This window comes from Dermacentor andersoni, chromosome 10 (assembly GCF_023375885.2).
Source record: "Dermacentor andersoni chromosome 10, qqDerAnde1_hic_scaffold, whole genome shotgun sequence".
NCBI lineage: Eukaryota > Metazoa > Arthropoda > Arachnida > Ixodida > Ixodidae > Dermacentor > Dermacentor andersoni.
Genome location: NC_092823.1, coordinates 66,223,530 through 66,243,704, shown reverse-complemented (window position 1 = coordinate 66,243,704; position 20,175 = coordinate 66,223,530). Strand labels below are relative to the sequence as shown.

Genomic DNA, 20,175 nt, shown 5'->3' with positions numbered 1-20,175 from the left:
AATATTTATGATAGACATTGCCAGCAATTCTTCTAGCATGGATTGTACACACACGTCCGCCAGTACATTCGTTCCTGCATTGAATGTCAATGCTGGAAAATAATTTGTCGCATGCCTGGCCCATTACAACCTTTGCCATGTCCAGCTCGCCAGTTTGATAGAATCGGCACATACCTGTACAGGCCCCTTCCTTCCACCCCTGCGGGCAATCAGTGGATTATTATGGCCGTCGACCATCTCACTTGCTATTCCAATACCGCTGCTCTTCCAGCAGCTTCAGCTTGTGCTGTTGCCTTGTTTATCTTGCGCAGCTTCATTCTTTGCCACAACATGCAACGTGAGCTGCTTGGCGACCGAGGCCACAAGTTTCTTTCGCAAGTCGTCCCAAGAGCTTCTGAGTCAGTGCAATACTATTCACACCGCTACAAGCTATCATCCGCAGACTAATGGCTTGACAAAGCACTTTAAGAGGAAGCTCTCGCTCAGGCTGAACTCCGACGTGGCCTATTGAAGTACATGTAAAACGCAAAAACGTTTTTCTGAGATAACCCCTGGACTGATTTTAATGGAATTTGTTGCATTTGAGATAGAAAGTTCAATTCTAGTGACTGTTGAAAGCGGAATTTCAATTTAGGGGCTGAGTGTTTCAAGAATTTCAAAAAATACAGAAGTATGAAAAAAATAGAAGCACAAACTTTACAAATGAATAGCTCTGCATCAAGAACAGATATCGCAGTTCTGTAAATGGTATCCATTAGATCATTGAAATAGGGCAAATTTGATGTGTCCTGTTATTTCTTACGTGAATTTGTTATGTTGTTTACGACAGTTCTGCAAAAGTTGTAGTATTTCCGTATTACTCAACTTTTTTAGATTCATGTGTAACATATCAATTTTGTCTGCTTTAGATGTACTATTAGATGCAATTCACAAAATTGTGGCAACATTTTTCGTTGCTGAGTTAGAGTTGTAAACTTGATAGTTTCGTTTTCTGAAAATGTTCAATTTTTGCCAATTTTAATAAAAAATTGACAACCTAAATCAAAAACTCGAAACCAACAGTCACTAGATTTCAACTAGCGCGCTTATTTTCATCCGTGACACAAGGTCTTCAAAAAGAATGCCTTGACCTGGCTAAACCTGCCCCTACCTTCCCTGTTGGCTCATTCGTCTGGCTTTCAATTCCATGCCAGGCCCCTGGTCTCTCCTGCAAGTTTGCGGCAAAATATCATGGTCCATGGTCCCTACCACATTGTTCAGTGCACATCGCCAGTGAACTTCATTGTCAAGCCTGTGGCACCTCCCACCGACAGACGCTGCCACTGTCATGAAACAGTCCACGTTATCCATTTAAAGCTCTACTATGACCCTCTTGTGCTCACGTCACCTTGAGTCGCCAGAATGGCTCCTCTTAGCTGCCGGGGCCATTGTAGTGCAAAAGAAAGTCGGCAACTATTGAGAGAAGACGACGAAGTCCAGCGGCCTGGAGAGCATGAAATAAGGACTGATACTCTTGGGCCAAGGTTGTTTTTGCATAGCCCTGCTTGTAAATAAACCCCCTTACACTAAAGATGTGTCTTTCAATGTGGAATAGTTTCCACGACTTCGACGAGAAGTGTTGCAGGGCCCCTTTATGTGCCCAGAAATCAGTAGCACAGTGGTGCAATAGCAGTATTTTGTCAAGGAACCCAGAACAGCCACACCCTGTCATTTCCTGGGCACTGTGATGCACTACAGTACAACTTTACTTTGTATGGTAATGCAGAGGTAATTTACTGTACCTGAAATTCAAACGTGCCCTCAGAGCTGTGGTTCCACATAGCAGGTGGGCGTTGTGGCATGCACGAAATTTCTTTAGATTTGGAGAAAATTCCCTATTTCCCTAAACAAATACAAAAATTCCTCGATTTAGAGAAACTTCCCTAAGGTTGGCAGCCGTGGAGGCCATCATATGACAGGGCACTGAGAGGGCTGGTGTGGGCTGGTCGCTTGGTGTACACAGTCTTTCCACATGCCAAATGTTGGAGATCACGCGATTAGCACTACATGGTTGGCACACCATGTGTCGACGATGATGCAACGGGTGCCAGGGTGAATGTTGAGCAGATAAAGCTCGCAGCTTTGTGCACATTGTCTTTCTGTGCTCTCTATGTTGGAAGTCGTGTGATCTGCTGAGTACTCGAGGCACGGCAGAGTTAAAAAAATTCCAGCAGAACCCAGCTGACAATTACTTTTGACGGTAATGCGTTAGCGTTCAATAAATATCACAATGCAATGTATTGCCACTGCCGAAACTAGTTATGTATGAAACGTGTACTGCAGTGCGACTCCCTTTTCACGCTTCCCTAAGAATACTGGCCGCCATTTAGTGCCACTGCCATGAAGCCTGCATGTGGCCTTCGAAATGCATGGTGCCTCCGTGCGTATGAACGCTGAGAAACGCATCATGTGGTAACTGGGCTCCTCTCTTGCGCTTATTTCTGGACACATTGCACCATCTAGTGGCACTACCAAGAAGTCTGCATGTGACCTCTGAGATGAAAAGCGTGGCGTGCTGGTGCTTGTGAAGGCTTAAAATTGTTACCTTGCTTGCTGCACACTGAGGGGCACATACTCAGCGACCCAAGTTTGCGGGACGTTCATTGAAGAGCAGCACACACCCATTGCATTCATGGCACTGCTTGCAAAAGTGCTGGCATGAAAGGCATTCATTGAAAGCAGCACATATCCAGTGTACCTATGCATACATTGACGTATACCCAGTGACCCAAGTTGGTCTGATGGTTGGTTTCAAACCCTGTTTCTTTGGCACAGCAGCCTGATACGCTAACCATTCAACCGCAGACTACCCAGTGACCCACTTGGCGAGAAAACAGTTGGATGCAAACAATATACATGATACATAGATACAAACAACAGGGTGTCTGCCAACCGGGAAAACCGGGAATTCTCGGGGATCTTTAATAGTCAGGAAATACTCAGGAGAAACTCAAGTAACTAGTGCTTCTATCGGGGAAAATTAGCTGTCATTTTATTGTAGGAGAACGAAAGTCGCCCTAATGCTGGCACGAGTAAAAGAGAGGAATCGTAACGAATTGTCTTTGACGCCATGTCGTCGGCTGGAGGAGTTGCCAGTGTACAGTCGACGACCGATTTTTCGTACGCCCTATTTTTGGGACATGCCCGATAATGCAGACGGCTTTGCAGCATCACCACGTACCCCATAGAGTAAATGTATAAAAACGTCTGAAATTCCGGACACAAGAAACCTTCGCCGTCCGGCTTTTCGGACTTCTTGCCGTGACCGCAGGTCCGAAACGGCATTAATCAAAGCCAACACCGCGATGTTGATTATCTTGCCGCCTCGAACCGGCGCTCTCGTACGCAGATCCGCTGGCAGCCGTAGCCACCACCGCGGAAACGCGAGGCGTAGCTGCTTCGACGTTCGCTGTTAAATTCTTGCCGTTCGTTGCCGCGTTTTTTCATTGAAATAATTCGCCGCTATCAGCAACGGCACCGACTCCGCCTCTGTAATCCTTGCGATTGGCTTCGAAGCTTTGAAAGCACGGCGCGTTGCATTATGCCGGTTCCCGAAAGGTAGCTTCGCCTCCGCACAGCGATGTTACGCGGTGAAGCATGCGTGAAGTATTGCGGGGAAGCTTCACAAGCGTGGGAAGGGGCAATTGTCGCGGGATACAGTACACATTCCATAATTACACACGCGTGCACCCGCCGTCTCCTGTCACAGTACAAGCCCCGATGTACCTAATAAGTGTACTGGCAGGCCTTCATAGCTTTTTCGGACGTGCCTGTGGCTATTTAAGTCCTTAAGGGCAGTAAAAGACATGCATTCATCTTTTGGGACTGCCCGATTTTTCGGAAGTTTTAGCAGCCCCTAGCGAGGCCGAAAAATCGGACGTTGACTGTACAACTGACCAAGAAGATGCTTCGAATAGTTCGTGGGGCGAACGCGTGGTGGAAGGAACACGATAACAGAAGGACCTACGCATTGAGGAACGAATGGGAAAGGAAGCGCGCCACTGCCTCTTTGAAGGAGCTTTAGCTCAAAAAACAACATGTTGGCTGATGTTGAATTGCAGGTGTCCCTCATCGAAACCAAAATTAAATCTTTAAAGCAGTGAAACGCAACACTGAGGAATTGTGCATGGGCTGAGAGTATGTCAGGACAGTTGAGGTTGGCTTTCCAGCTGCTGAGAGAATCTCACTTGTGACAAAGTTCGGGCCTGATACCAATGAGCTTGCTATCAGTTGATAGAAATAGCTCATTTTCGAAAATATTTTCTGCTGTATGCATCTCTTTTTATTCGTATTTAAAAATGTTCGACTCGATTTGCAATGGGCTTTACCATTTTTTTTTCAAAGATATTTTATTTGCTGTGCATTTTACTAACCCCTCCCTTCAGTCTTCTATTTTGAATAAAATAAACATTACTCCTTACTATTGAAGCTGGATTAAGTCGTGTTTATTTTAACATGCTTACTAGAGAGTGATAGCATTGGGCGACACGGTGTCAGCCCGTCTTGATATAAAAAAAACTTCTGTGTCGCATTCAGAAGCACTCCTGGAAAACCTGAAAAACTCAGGGAAGTTAAAAATGTCACCTTGGCAGACATCCTGAAACAAAGGTCGATAACATAACCACTTGAAAGTGCTTGAAGTATCCAAAGAATGCGAACACATTAAATTAAGTTGAATTGTGGTAGTAAGTTACCCTTCTGCAGTACTGAAAAGGGCACTCTTTCGGTAAGATAAGGATTGGTAAGCCAGCAAAGAAGCAAAAGTGGAAGATCAGAGTGGCGTCACTGCTAAAGTTCCAGCACTTGCCTGTGGTGATGCCATAGATTTCGACGGTGCCTGATTAGGCCTAGTTAGTCGGTAGAGATTAACAATGTTGTATTCTAAAGGAAGCATAGACTGAACTCTTCAGCAACCTTTTGACAACCTTTACTCAGCCACAAACGCCCATATATGAGAAAAAGAAGCTTAGAACAACAGAAAAATGAGCTAGTTGGTAAGGATTCATTATGCAAGAAAAGGTGAGTGCAGACAGGACACAAGAGAAGTGGACAACACGAACGCCGACTATCAATTGAAGGGAGCACTGAGGCAAAAAAACGAAAGAAGACACAAAACTCAACTGCGCGTTCGTGTTGTCCACTTCCCTCATGTCTTGTCTGCACGCCTCACCTTTTTATGAGAAAAATACTGTAGAAATGAGTGACGTCACACTGACATGTTGGCGGTGAGGTTTCTGACCAGGAAAGGGCCTTCATTTTAATTTTTATAGATCGGCTGATCCTGAAGGTAGTTTAATGCAGAAATGTGGGCTGTTCCCGTGGGTAATGTACAGTGCAAAAATGTAGGCTAATCTGAATCTACCTCTTCCTGCTAAGTTAACGAAAATATACTTTGAAAAGAATACCCTATTGGTCTAAATTGATTTAGTGTTTCTCTTATTAGGAGCCACTTCTCAAGTATGCATGAAATCGAAATGCCTTCATGTTACACAAGTGTTGCCTTCAGGGTTGTCTGTGGCACCTCCAGGAAATGCTAGACATTTGAATGTGCTGTGGAGCCAGGGTGAAGAGCTATGTAGTTTCTTTTTTTATTTATTACACTGTGTATGCCAGTCTGCAAATTATTGGCGGACTTTGTAGATTTGTCGCGCAACCATCAGCATGTTTTGTGGATAGCAACTCGGCTAGCAGGCATTGATCTATGAAAGGTGCAATAAATGCTGTTGCGATTGTTTGCACTACTGTGTTGTCGTTCCTTTGTCCCAAGAGCACAGGTGTGAGAATCCCACATCCTCCAGGTCATCTTCAAGCTGCGCAGGCGCTTTGACAAGCCGCGTTTCTCCAGCAGTTGCTAATGGTGGACGCCTTGAAGTTCCACCAAGCTCCTGTGAGCATTTCCGCTGCCTGACGAATATTGATTGCAGTCAGCTGCTTTAGGCGGAGATTGATAATCAACCACTGCACAAAGCACTTACAAAATTCTGCTTTGACACTCTTTATAATGCCCTGGTCTAGGGGTTGCAGCAAGGACGTGTGCTTTGGCAGCAGAAACTCCGGCAAGCAAACATGCGTTAAGCGAGCATTCACAGTGTGAGCAGAGCAGTTGTCGACAACCAGTAGAATTCTTCGGTCGTCCTTCCTCTTATTTGGTCGACGAGTTTGATGAGCCACTCGGAAAAGATTGCTCTGGTCATCCAGGCTCTTTTGTTGGCACGGTAGTCGTACGGTAATGACATGACGTTTTTCATGCAGCGAGGCTTCACGTACTTGCCGATGACGGGCGGTTTAATTTTCTTCGTGCCTGTTACATTGCAGCAGAGCAGGACTGTCAAGCGAAGATGCGACTTCTTCCCTCCTTTGCACTGCTTCCCTTTGAAGCGCATTGTCCGGTCTCGCAGGAGCTGATAAAAACATGCGGTCTCATCCGCATTGAAAATATTGTCTTCAAAGTACGATTCAGCCACCTCTAGAAAACGATCATTGCGCCAGGAATCCGCGCCTTCTCTGTCAGCAGCCTTTTCCTCGCCCGAGACTACCTGCCAAGTTATTCTGTTCCTTTGGCGGAAACAAAAAAGCCAACCCGCACTGGCGTCAAACCCAATTATTTCAAGTGCATCGGCAAATTTGCGGGCTTTTTCCTGGAGCATTGGACCAGACACAGGAACGTTTTGTAGTCTGGCATCTTTGAACCACGTGAGAACAGCTTAGTCCACATTTTGAAAGTTTCCCAGTCGCAGCCATTTCCTCGCAGGAGCAAGTTGCGACTCCCAGTTAAGCTTGACAATCTTGTCTGTCTTTCGAAATGATTGTGGCGGTCGATGGGGCAGTGCCACGGTGTCTGCACACATCGATTTGCTTTTTCCCTCCGTCGATTTCCTGCAATACGTCCAATTTGTCCTGCAGCGAAAACTGATTTCGCTTCTTCTAGGCGCCGTCGCTAGCTGCATCCATCGCTGGATCTCATGTAAACATCGCCATACCCAGCCATACCATTGTCGTGAAGTTCTTGGCGAAGTTTGTGGTGAAGCAGTTGGCACTCGACATGGTGATGATGATAGCTACTACATTCGCAGTTTCTCTTTCACGCGAGAGTTGTGGCGCTGTTACTTTTAGCCGTATTCGTAATACTGATGTTCCTCGGTTATAAAGGAGAAAAGAAACTACGTCCATTATTCTGAAATATGCGCTGTATTGAAATTCAGTTCTGAAATATTTTTTACATTGAAAATATAGGCAATCTGGCGGAGACATTTAAAATATTCGTAAATTTAAGAAATTCGTTAATGTGGGGTTCATAGTAACGGGATTTGACTGTAGCACTTTATAATGTCAGAAGAGCTGAGCTTTTGCCCACAAGAAAATTATGTAAATGGAGGAATCTATCATCACCATCTTTGTGAAAGTAACCAACCTGTTCCCAATGAGTTTACGATTGACAAATAGTAGTCAACCACTTGTAGTAACAAGGTAATTACGTTGCATTTTGACATTAATGAAAATGTGCTTTGTTTATTTTCTTGTTCTTGCAGAAGAATTCTGATATTAGCCCTTCATGTCGTTATTTGTGGTGTTGTGGTGCTTTCTCTGCATAAAATTCCTGTTCTAGATGTGGATGGCGTATCTTTACATGTGTTTTTCAGTGGTTTAAGTTGAGAAAGAAACCTGCTGTCTGCAGTTAATGGCGATTTTGTCATTGACTTTACGTCATCTCTTTCCGCCAAACAAATGCAGGCTGTGACCTATTTGCATTATTTTGCCAATATATTCCTTTGGGGTTCCCCATAGGAGGTTTCCACGAGAGGTGATCAGGAGACGGATTACTGTTGGCATCTTTTTTGGCGAACTTCCACTCTTCAACCTAAACGTGGCCAGTCATTCTGAAAATAGTGCACACTGGAACTTCTGCTCTCCGCTAGTTGTGTGGAACAGAAATGCTGTTGATTTTGTCCCAAGTAATTACTCTTGGCACCGTGGTCAACTTGGTCTCTCAGTGAAGCTATCGCAGTGTAACAGCTCTTGCACTCTGTTCAGGTAGTGTCTAGGGTATGTTATTGTTACTCCTATTATTAGTGTAACAGCCCGAAAATGCACACTGGGTTATAAGGAATGTGGTAGTGGAAGGCGCTGGATTAGTCTTTGACCACCTGAGATTCAGCATGATAGCATTGCCGACAGGAAATGCTATCATGCTGATAGCGGGCTACAACAATCGTCATCTGTCTTGCTTGCGTTTCCTTTCTTGAAAGCTCTGCGCTTGCTACTTTCCAGTCGAGAACGCTCTGTCATGCTGATAACGCGCATGCTGTTCACGACTTGGAAGTAGCGCGCTCGCAGCATTAAAAAAAAGGAAATGCGGGCAAGACAGATGATGATTATTGTTGTGTGGCAAGATACAACCCAAAGGGTGTCATTTTGCTTAAGAGTGCTGTTGTAGGACAAGATTACACCCAAAAGGGTGCAAAATGTGAGGCACTCCAAAAATAGCAGCGCTTCGCCCAGCATGGGGATTCTATATAGTTGCACGTGTTCGGAATGCATATGGCCATTTCGCGTCTGTTGTTGCAACCCTTACCATACTTGCAAGGTTCCATACGAGCACATATCGAGGCCAACACATATCGAAGTATTCCCGGCAAATCTCGAAAATTCGAACGTCGGATAACGTGCGTGTATATTGGGGGCGAGGACTTACGGGGTCGCCATCTGTCGGAAGCGCCTCCCTTGCGTAGTATGAGGGATAACGAGGCGCGCTCCTCACAGGTTTCGCTTACGGCGCTCAATAAAAACACCACGCGGCAGCCCTCCTAGACAATTCTGTAAGTACTCTCAAAACGAGGGAAGTTTTTTAGTATCGAAATAATAATCTTGGGCAAACTGAAAGCACAGAATCGTTCACAGACTCTATTTTCTTACCGAATACGTACAGTGAACGCCGCTGCGCGGAGTCGCCGCGATGGAGTCTCCCGAACCGGCTTCTTGCACGAAAGGTAGTCAAACACCGAGAGCAAACTATATGAAATATGTTCTTATCGTGGTCTGTCTGTATAACCAAATGGAGCATAACAGAATGAAGCCTCAATGCAGCGATCGCACGGCTTCGCAGTGACCGACTGCGCGCCTGCATGCATATCCGCGCACAATGTTTCGCTTTCGCTGCGTGCGCGTTTTCGCACCGTGCCGTGAGCTTTGGTTCGCAGAATATGAGCATATGACAGTACTCGAGCAACCATTGTTGCGTGAACACTATCAGAACTATTCAAAAATAATTCCGTTATTGAAACTTCGACGGCTACTGTGATGTGCCGTCACGACGATTCAATCTTTTCTTTTTTCGTTTCTACTATATTCTTGGACGTTGCAATACTATTGCTCAAGTTGCGTCGCACTGTATGTTTATCGGTCTTCTCAGCGTGCGACTTCCCCGCTTCTTCTTTTTCGTAATCCAATGCATTAATACATAACACAAACATGACCATATGCCATGCTTTTTTTTATATACTTCCTGCCACTCCCTTTCCATTCCAGTGAACTTGCCAGCATCTAGCATCAACAAGTTCATAGACCAAACCGTCATGACATCAGCCGGGCAGCGGGCGCGGGCGAGCGTCTCAGTGCGCGTTTTCTGCTACTCACCGAATATCGCGCAGTCCCGGCGCCGTAGCAGAAATCTTCCTCGCGTTTGCGCTTGCTGCATAGCCGAGTTGAAGCCGACGGCTGTCTGCCGGTTCTAAGTTTCGCGAGCCAAGCATCACGCATTCTTGTCCTGCGGCTACGTGTGAATAAGGCTGACACCGGGCTCCGTTGCGTACGTCCGGCACTGCGGCACCGAGCAGTAGCCTACCACGCTGCACGCCTCCAAAGGCAGCCACTACCTATTATAGTGCTTTCAAATGTTGTCAAGCGGACACCCAAGGCGGGAAAGCCTCACCACTTAATCAGAACCGCAGTGCAGGTGGGACTTTTAAACTTTCGTTTTCAGCTCGCTTTGGCGCTTCCGAAGCAGCCGACGCGGCCGCTGTGTCCACGTGGTCCCTCATATTACGTCACGCCGACGGTGGCGCCAGCCTTTCCAGTTTAGAACGACAGAAAGCTGAGCTAGTTGGTAAGGAGTCAATATGCGAAATAGAAGTGAGGCGTGCAGACAGGACACAAGAGTCCACTTCTCTACTCTTGTGTCCTGTCTGCACGCCTCACTTCTATTTTGCATAATGAAGCCTTTCCAGTTGTTTCCAGTGGTGGAGCTCGCCCCCAATATCCGTTTGCGTGATCCACAGAGGTAGTGAAAGTGCGCATATATCTTCTTTTTTTTTAATCTCTATTTAAACGTCATTTCGGCGCGGTATTGTCTTTAGGTTAGATTACAGCTAGCTTTACTCCTTACCCGTCTCGGTAGCTCGGGGGATGTATGGCGCAGCGCTGCTAAGCACAAGGTCGCGGGTTCGATACGGCCAGCCGCGGCTGTCGTATTCCGATGGGCGCGGAATGCAAGAATGTTGTTCGAGTGCCGATGCATTACAGGGTGCACGTTAAAGAACCCGAGGTGGCCTAAATTAATCCGGAGTCCACCTTACACCGTGCCTCGTAATCAGGTTGTGCTTCTAGCACGCAAAATTCCGAAGTTTATTTGTTTTGTTTTCTTTTCTTGCTTTCTTTTAATTATCTTTTTAAACATTACTCTTTCAAGAACGCTAAGGCCGCCCTTATACAGCCCGTTTAATGTGTTGTTGTGAAGGTTTCAAGCTCGCTCCTTCAACGTCCTTCCTGCAGACGCGCCAAACGGTCTTGTTCTCGATGATTATCATCGATGGTTGTCTCGCGCGACCCCGAAAAACGAAAGCCAGAACAAAAAAAAAAAAGAAGGCCGAGACGAAGGTTAGCGTTGCACTTACTTCACTTTCCCTTGTTGGTGTGTCGCTGCGCGCGCGATACGCGAATGCCGGCGCTGGCGGCGCGCGTTATATCGCTCCGCACATCTCGATGTCGAGGTCATCGCGGTCCGCGCGTTGTCGCACTCCGCGTTCCTCGGTACAGCACCGCGAACGCTGCGTCTGCGTAGTAAGCTCACCTTAGCTGATCCAGCGCACATCGCTGCCGCGATCTCCAAGCCAAGCTGCGCCATGTTTTTTTTCTTTTATTAGTTTCTTTGCCGGTCATTCGTAAGGAGTTTTCGCATCGATCCTTTCTTTTATCGAGCCTCTTTGTTTCGTCCTTCGGCGAGGTCGGCGCGATCTGCGAAACGCCGATATCGTAGGTATAAATCGGCGTCGATACGGTCGTCTCACCGCGAAGCTCCCAATATATATATATATATATATATATAGCCATTGATGCCCTTAGTTCTGATACCTAAGCCCAGGCCGTTAGAACACGGCCTTCCACGACAGTGGGGCGCCGCGTTACTTGGCCTATTAGGCGCACCCAAGTGCGAGCAATGCTGAAGCTTAAAACTTTTTTTTACGTTCGTTTACTTGTTTTTGTTGCAGACTTTTGAAGTTTTCTTTCCTGGTGGGTGGAGTATGGGGACACAGTCAGATCGAACCAGGTTCACTTATTTCTGAGATAACGGTAGATACAGATCGCATGCAGGTTGGAGATAATGTCACAGTAAAGTGTACATTTAAGGTCAGATTGAATAAATGGCTGGCCAATGTCATAGATCTTATGCAATATCATCATCAGGCATCTCATCTCTAACGGCAGTTTCCAGAGACTTTTATGGAGTGTCTTGCACATTTTTGGTTATTTGTATCACAAGCACTATTTTCATGTATAAATAACCCCCCTTTGGGCACTAATTAATTCTGTCCATTGAAAAGTCAGCTTCACCATTTTTTTTTCTTTGTTAGAATCATGAAAAGAGTACTCCTGCAGAGCAGATTAAGCATTTTCCACTTTTCGTGTAGGTTGTAAAGTTCACAGAATGCAGACTCCGTGCAAGAAATCTCTACAGGGACATGAGATATGAGAACATAACGATTCCGTCTAGCGTACTTGGGAAGCACCCAGCCAGCCACTTGAGATATTCACCGCATGTGAAACAATGTGAGAAATAATGAAAGAAGTCAGCCCACTACATGATGACATACTGGTACCGAGAGCAAACACCCAGACATCTACCCTCCAACTGATTTTACTTAAACATGTTACACATAATGCTCAAATCTACGGCACAGGTCTAATTGGAACTGTTTCAAGGCATTTGCAACACATTTAAATATATTTTTCTCTTGGTGCACTCTTTCATACAATTGTGCACACAGCGCGTGATTAAGTGCAAGAGAGTTGGAGGGGAGGAGTACAACAATGAAAGTCAGACCCCGTGAGTACTCGATTTGCCATTTCCCTTAGAAAAAAAGAAAGTAATTAATACACCTACAACTTCACTAAAACAGTGGAACGAAAGTAAGCCCCGTTTTGACCAAGGACTTACATGTCGAGGCGGTGTGTGCATAGGAGTATATTTGGCTTTGGTGTGATGTCGATAGCATATAAAAACACATTGCTTTGTAGTTTAAACTGTTGGCACTCTATTCCTATAAGTACTGACATGACTGTCTCTGACTTGTACTGGCAAATGTCGAAGCATCGTAAATAATTTACTATGATGCCCATTTCTATGAATATGTCCTGGTACCCAGGAGGTGGACATGTGAGAATGTCATGATACATTGGCTCGCTGGTTTCCTGTGTCCTGCAATGAATGTGGCTGCCAGAAGAAATGCGCCCAGCACTCAAGTTAATTTTTTTATTGGTAACATTGCCATGCTTATCCCTATAGCTACAGAATGGCACCAAATTTTGCTCTGTGCCAAGCCGTGACTATCAAGGACAACAGGTACTGAACTTTGAGGCCAATTTCGGGATCACATTAAAACGACTTGCGTTTACGAGCATTCATACTCGCTGTGTGCAGTCCTTTTACATACAAGAAGTATGTAGTAGAGTTCTTAATTCAAAAACGTGTGTCAGTATGTCTTTAAAGCTAAGTGTGCAAATGTGTTGCGCGTGTTCACCAGGTTTGGGGAAGCAGTGGGGGCAGGCAATGCACCAAAGTGTTGTGCGTTTGCCTGTAGCGTTTTTCGTTTTACGTGTGAGCTGCGAGTTGCACATGAATGTCGTAAGCATGTATTAAATGTGTTCAGAGGTAAAGGCATTGCATGTTTAAAGCGCCACAAAGAAACTGCTTGTGGCATTCACTGTGTGACACATTTAATCAACTCCTGCTCTACTTGTCGACAACTTACAGTGGGTATTATGAAAGCAATATAATGTTAACTAGAGAGACACTTATTTACGACAACGCTTACCTTTGACTGCTTGTTAGTGTGGAGCCTGTAAACTACCCTATTGTTGCAGTTCATGAAAGGTGCTTTAGTCCGTACATAAGCCAATATTGGGTTCAAACACTGGCAGTGACATCCTTTTTTTTTTCCTTTCTAATTATATTTCGAAAGCTTGTTTACCAACACTTCTTTTTGCTTCTTCCTGAACTGCAGTCTAGTTCTCGCAATTGAATTTAATTGTTTATTATTGTTCCCGAGAACAGTGTGCAATCCTTCTAATATGGGGTGCAATGAAAATGGGAAACAGAAACAATAAAGATATTGTGAACAAAATACACATAGCTTAAGCTATATTTTAAAAAAGGGGGCATTGTATATATATATATATATATATATTATATATATATATGAAAATGTCAGCATTGTCATGATGACAGCCACGGTGTTAAAATGCTTCCCATGTTGCAACTCAGCTCCACGCAGAGTACAACCGCAACTGTGACACGTACCTGTCCCACCGCATCTGCCAGTCCTTTGAGCTGAGCCAGTACGTGAAGCATACGAGCAGCAATTGTGACCTGGCCATTCTCGCTGGCGACTTCAATACAGAGCCCTTGGACCCGCCCTACAACATCATCATCTACAATGCCGACATGGTGGATACGTTTGTGGACCAGGAGAAACTCAATAGGGTCAGTAGTTTGTTTGTTTGCAGTTGAGTAACATTCCTGTTGAATAGATCTCGAAGGTGAAACTGATTAACCAGCCTTACATAGTTGAAAACTTTTAATTGCATTTTCTTGTTTCTATGCTGCTTGTTTTGGACTCGTGAAAACAAGCCTGATCCACTAGACCTCAGTCCATTGTCTTCAAACAATAGTAACGTTGTGCTGTTCTATCATTTGGTGCATAATATGTACCTGTGTGAATGACATGCGACCCATGAGTGCAGAGCAGTTTTCAGGCTAGAGAAAGTAGCTTTTTCTTTCTTCTTTTTTTTTTTCTTTTTTTTTTTTTTGCTCAGCACCCAATTTTTGTGCTACTGCAACACTTTACGTACCATGAAAAGAAATAAATCTGTATCTGTTACAACGAATGCATTGTGAAGTTCTGACACTTTCCAACGTCATTTTTTTAAAGCCATATTTTTGAAACAGTGAAGATTTCTCATTCAAATGCTGAATATATCCCCAGGCCCAATAAAATACAGCCAATGGATTTGAATGATGCAGACATATTAAACATATGCATATTATCTATATTGTGCCACGTATACGCAAGGTGTCTACCAACCGGGAAAACCGGGAATTCTCAGGGATTTTTAATAGTCTGAAAATACTCAGGGAATTTGGGCTTCTATCAGAGAAAATGAGCTGTAATTTTATTGAAAGGGAACAAAAGTCGCGCTAATGCTGGCTCGGGTAACAGAGATTAATCGTAACGAATTATCTTTGGCGCCGTGTCGTCGGTTGGAGGAGTTGCCACTGTACAGTCAACGACCGATGTTCCGGACACCCGATTTTTCAGAAATGCCCGATAATTCGGGCGGCTTCGCGGCACCACCACATGCCCCATGGAGTGAATGTATTAGAACGTCTGAAATTTCGGACCCAAGACCCCTTTGCTGTCCGATTTTCCGGACTTTCTGCCTTGATCGCAGGTCCGAAACGGCATTATTCAAAGCCACCACCGCCGCCATTTTGATTTTCTCGCCGCCTCGAACTGGCGCTCTCGCACGCAAATCCGCTGACAGGCGTAGCCACAATGCGGCGGCGCTAGGCCTAGCTGCTTCGACGTTCGCTATTAAGCTTCTTGCCGTTCGATGCCGTGTTTTTCAAAGAAATCGCCGCTGCCGGCAATGGCACCGACTCCGCCTTTGTGGTCTTCGCCAGTGGCTTCGAAGCTCGGAAAACACGACGTGTTGCATAATGCCGGTTCCCGAAGGTCAGCTTCGCCTCAGTATAGTAGTGTTACGCTGTGAAGCATACGCGAAAGTGTTGCGGTGAAGCATAACAAGCGTCGGAAGGGGCGATTGTCGCGGGACACAGTACCTATTCCTTAATTATACACGCTTACACCCGCCGTCTCCTGTCACAGTACGAGCCCCGATATACCTAATAAGTGTACTGACAGGCCTTCAGAGCTTTTTCGAACGTAAGCACCTTAGGGGACTAAAAGACTTGCATTCATCTTTTCGGACGCTTTCGCGGCCCTTAAGGTGTCCGAAAAATTGGTACGCTGACTGTACAACTGACCAAGATGCTTCTGATGGTCCGTGGGGCGAACGCGCGGCGGAAGGAGGACGAGAACAGAAAGGAACGACGCATTGAGGAATGAATGGGAAAGGAAGCGTGCCGCCGCTTCTTTGAAGGAGCTTAATTGAGCTCAAAAAACAGTGCTGGCTGACGCCGAGATGCACGCGTCCCTCAGCCAAACAAAAATAAATTCTTTAAAGCAGTGAAACACAACAGCAGGCTGAGAGTATGTCAGGACAGTTAGGGTTGACTTTCCAGCTGCTGAGAGAGAATCTCACTTGTGACAAAGTTCGAACCTCATAACAATGAGCTTGCTATCAGTGATAGAAATAGCTCATATTCGAAAGTATTTGCTTCTGTATGCGTCTCCTTTTCATTTGTAATTAAATATGTTCAACTTGATTAGCAATGGGTTTTGCCTTTTTTTTTTGGAGGATATTTTATTCGTGGTGCATTTTACTAACCTCTCTCTTCTGTTTTCTTTTTGAATAAAATAGACACTACTCCTTACTATTCAAACTGGATTAAATTTTTTTTAACATGCTTACTAGAGAGTGACAGCATCTGGCGACATGGTGCCAGCCTTTCTGGACATGAAACAAAGTTCTGTGTCACTTTGGGAATATTGCAAGGGCACTCAGTGAAAACCTGAAAAACTCGGGCAATTTGGAAATGTCAATTTTGTAGACATCTTGATATGTTAAACAAGCAATATTTCATAGAGATTGGTTTAGTAGATCTTAAGGCAACCTAGGAAGTGTACTTTATTGCATGACTGCAAGACATCCTATAAGCATAAACCTTGAGGGTAGTGGTTCCAGCAATAGGCTAAGTATCTCTGCTCGAGTTTGATTAGCCCAACGTTATAAAAACAAAAAACGTAAGCGGCCGCGTTAAACCTTTAACTTTCAAGGAAAGTGATAGCGTATTTACATATCCAGCACCCAGCCCTTTACTATCCTGTGTGTAACGTAAGGAGAAGACCTTGTTGTGAGGGTCACTGCTTTTGTATTGCTTGTGTCTGTGTCTCCTAGCCTTTCTTTGATGCTGTTTCTAGTTTCGAAATTGAAAACCGACTTGCCTGTAGTAGGATCAGTTTTAGCTTGGCAGGTTGGTTTATTTTGACGTTGTTTTGGAAGTAGCGCGAAATATATGTCAGCATGGAAAACTGGCGCATCAAGACCAGTGCGTTGGTGCCTGTAATGCTCTTCTTTCTGTGCTGTGCTCATTCCTTCCATAATGGCTGACTATACCATCCGACTTGTCCATTCAGCCTACTAACATGTTGTAGCTACGTCTTGCTCCTTTTATGTCAAAAACATTTTTGTTTACTGTGAGCCATCTAGTGGAACTACAACAAGCTGGCACTGATTTTAAAGCTTTAAAATTTATGTTGATGGACGCTGCATATTTTCTCTTCCGTGTTCCTTTCTTACATCTGCATTCTAAGCTTTTGTTTTTGCGTTACATTAGATGTAAACAGAAAGGAAGGTACAGTTAAACCTCGATATAACGAAGTAGGTGAAATCGGCAATTTGCTACGTTATATTAAAATTTCGTTGTATTGTAATTCGACCTTTTCTGCTAATAATTTAGTAGAGTCGCCGATCGATTTTTCTCACTCTGAAAGGAGCCGCAGAATCCTCCGAATTATCGGGCAATCGAAAAAAACAAATTTGAATGAGAAAATAATTCATTTTGATGAAACTGGGAGTCTGCGACGCCCATGATGCGGTTTCATGCGACGTCGACGATATCGTCATATCGGCGGTACGAATTAAGCGAAGCCAGCCACGCTTTTGCGTGCACTCCGCCCCCGCGGCTGATAGCGTCGCCCTCACTGGGACGACGCTATCGGGAAAAGCGCCGGCAGCGGGGAGCGAATGCTTCGTCTGCCTCTCGCTCCAACAGGTCGCCGAAACTTGAGATTACGCAACCTCCAATGCTAAACGCGCGGGAAGATGGATGGCTGACGTGATGCCACACGGTCTCTGCTCGCCCACTCTTTGCACACGTGGCAGATTGCCTCTAAAGCAGGGTGCGCGGCTGCGTATGCGCTCAGCCGCACTTACAGCCATGCGCAGCAGCGGCCGAGACGTGTGCCTAAAATTGCGACGTGCGCCAACTCTCCCCCCCCACCTACCGCGTTACCGCGAGCGAGCTCCCCTCCCCCTCTTTGCTCGCGCGGGAAGGTGACAGTCGTGAAGCCACGATCTTTCTTGTCTCACCCTCGTACAAACTGCGCGGGGCTTGACAGGACCTTGTCGCACTTGCACTTTAAATGGAACATGATACGAATCCACTTCGGCGGTCGCTCTTGTCACGCTTCGGTCGCTCATGTCGAGCCGCAAACGCTTTAATAGGTGAGTTTGCAAGCACCCGCTTGTAATTCAATCGCTTCACCATCTGCGTCCACGGAAGTTTCCGTTTATTATCTCTGGATTCGTTTGTGGCAGACGCGAAATTTTGTTATATTGAAATCGCGTGCAAACACACTTCGTTATATTGAGGTTTGAAACACATGGTGTTCTGTGGACAAGAGGTTATGAAAAGTTATATGCTTCGTTATATCGAGAATTATGTTGTATTAAAGTTCGGCGTATCGAGGTTTAACTGTATATAAGAAAGAACAACATTGCTACCGGTGTGGACTGAGCAGACTGTTTTCACGTGTCGTGCTACAGCCACGAATGCTACAATTATGGCTGTTGTTCTCTCTACTACCATGGATAGTTGTGTTTCTGTGTAGTGTTTACTTACCTGCACTAAAGTGTGTTAGCCGGTGTCACTACTGGCCAGTTAGGAACACCTTAATTGACATACGTTTTTCTTGCACATTTTCCTATCTTTCTCACGAATTGGAGGAAGTGTGAGAACCTTTAGTTTTTTTTTTTATTATTATTTACAGTAGATGTCATTCCAGTACTTCGCCTTTGTGAACTGTGTGGGACTTTTTGATGGTGATCTTTGTTTATTTCCTGCATGCTCAAGAGAAGCATGCAGTTCTCTTTTGCCCATGGTTGCTTTTGCATGACCCATGTGTTGCCACGCATGTTGCAGGACAGCATGTGTGTGGGTGCAACGTGCAGCCATCCCGATAACAAGTACACCACGTCGTACGAGAAGAGCACCTGCCCAACAGGAAAACGGATCGATTACATCATGTACAAGGTCGGGCGAGGTGTGTAGTCTTTGCTCCTCGTTTTCATACCTCCTGTCTTACAGATAATAGAGTGTTTAATCACGGTGTTACCGTCCTAACACTACTGTTACTGATACCAGCTACCACTGCTGCACATGCGCATATATTATCGGGCTTGCAATATTGCCGGTGTCAGTCAAAAAGTTTACCAGAGCGTCGTGTACAAAACTGGACAATACAAAGAGGAAATCTGATGTACCATTTTGCCGAGACAAGTCGAAGACAAATCACCACGTTACAAACAGCTGGTCTCAATAGTATTAATAAAGCATTGCTGATACTTTGTCCTCGGCGTGAGATCAGACTAAGCGAAGGTCGATTTTACCTTTTATTTCTTATTGTCACAATGTGCACCAAGTAGCAAATTTAAATACAGTATAACCGCATCGATACGATCCCATTCTGTACTATTTCTTGGTGCCAACATTTGCAATCAAGAACACAAAAAAAAATGACCCAATTGGGCTGTGCTAATTCTTTACCGGCTCATACGTTCCCAGAAAACACAATCTTTTGGCACCAATGTTCAGGACGTTGCCAAACTGCAACGGCATAATATGTTTTCCAGCCGCTAGATCACATGTAAACAAGAAGGTGCGCGATCGAGAACAGTAGCCACCCGCCACAGCAGCTTGACAGCAAGGCTCGCCCACCCGTCTCACTTGAAAACGATGGCGCGCACTCGGTTTCTTATTCAGGCATCAACCAATCTCCTCGCGGGTCATTGCATGCCGCACTCGCAGCTATCGTCTCTAACCCTATTGTGATTAGCATCTGCACCTGTCCGTATTACAGTGCATGGGAAACTTAGTGCCAGCGGAAGCGTACTGCATGCTTTTAGTAGGCGAAAACACAAACTTGCCACCATTTCCTGCTAAAGGCAGCGCGGTACGAGCATCACATTTCGCTCTGGCGGCAGCACATTTCGATGCCACCCACCAGCTCGATTTCGTTTTCATTTCCTGTCGCAGTCTCGGAATAGTAAAACAAGAATGTGTCTTGGGTTGCCAGAGCCACAACAGCTTGATGCGCATCGGCGTCTTGTGACAAAACGCATCGCGCAATGGTTTGCATTACGTAGATGTAAACTAATGTTAAGTGTCAAATTTCTTAGTTAACTCGGATCATACATTTTTCCAGTTAGTACATATCTTCCTGCATTTTTTTTTCCCACACAGCATATGAGCGAGGTTATACTGTATTAAAGCAAGCAACCTGGGCGCTACTAGGTTGTTTTGCAATCAAGGTGAACTGTAAAAGCTGTTAAATGTGCCAGACTAGCCAAGAGCTCGTTAACTTCATGCATGGGTAGCCGTGGCAGTCGGTATTGGTAACGGTAATGGTAAGACATTAACACTGTGCTAAAGCACTCTTAATAGCCATGTCAGGTTATGTA

General features: G+C 45.1%; 1 protein-coding gene across 2 annotated transcripts in view; it reads left to right on the top strand.

Annotated features, from left to right (window-relative positions):
• The window catches only part of nSMase (neutral sphingomyelinase), a 43,796-nt gene that overhangs the window by 14,675 nt on the left and 8,946 nt on the right, over positions 1 to 20,175 (top strand). For both annotated transcript variants that reach the window (XM_050191161.3, XM_050191160.3), the window contains 2 exons: positions 13,796 to 14,014; positions 18,638 to 18,758. In XM_050191161.3, coding sequence (XP_050047118.1) covers positions 13,796 to 14,014; positions 18,638 to 18,758 — 340 coding nt within the window. The remainder of the gene's footprint in view (positions 1 to 13,795; positions 14,015 to 18,637; positions 18,759 to 20,175) is intronic.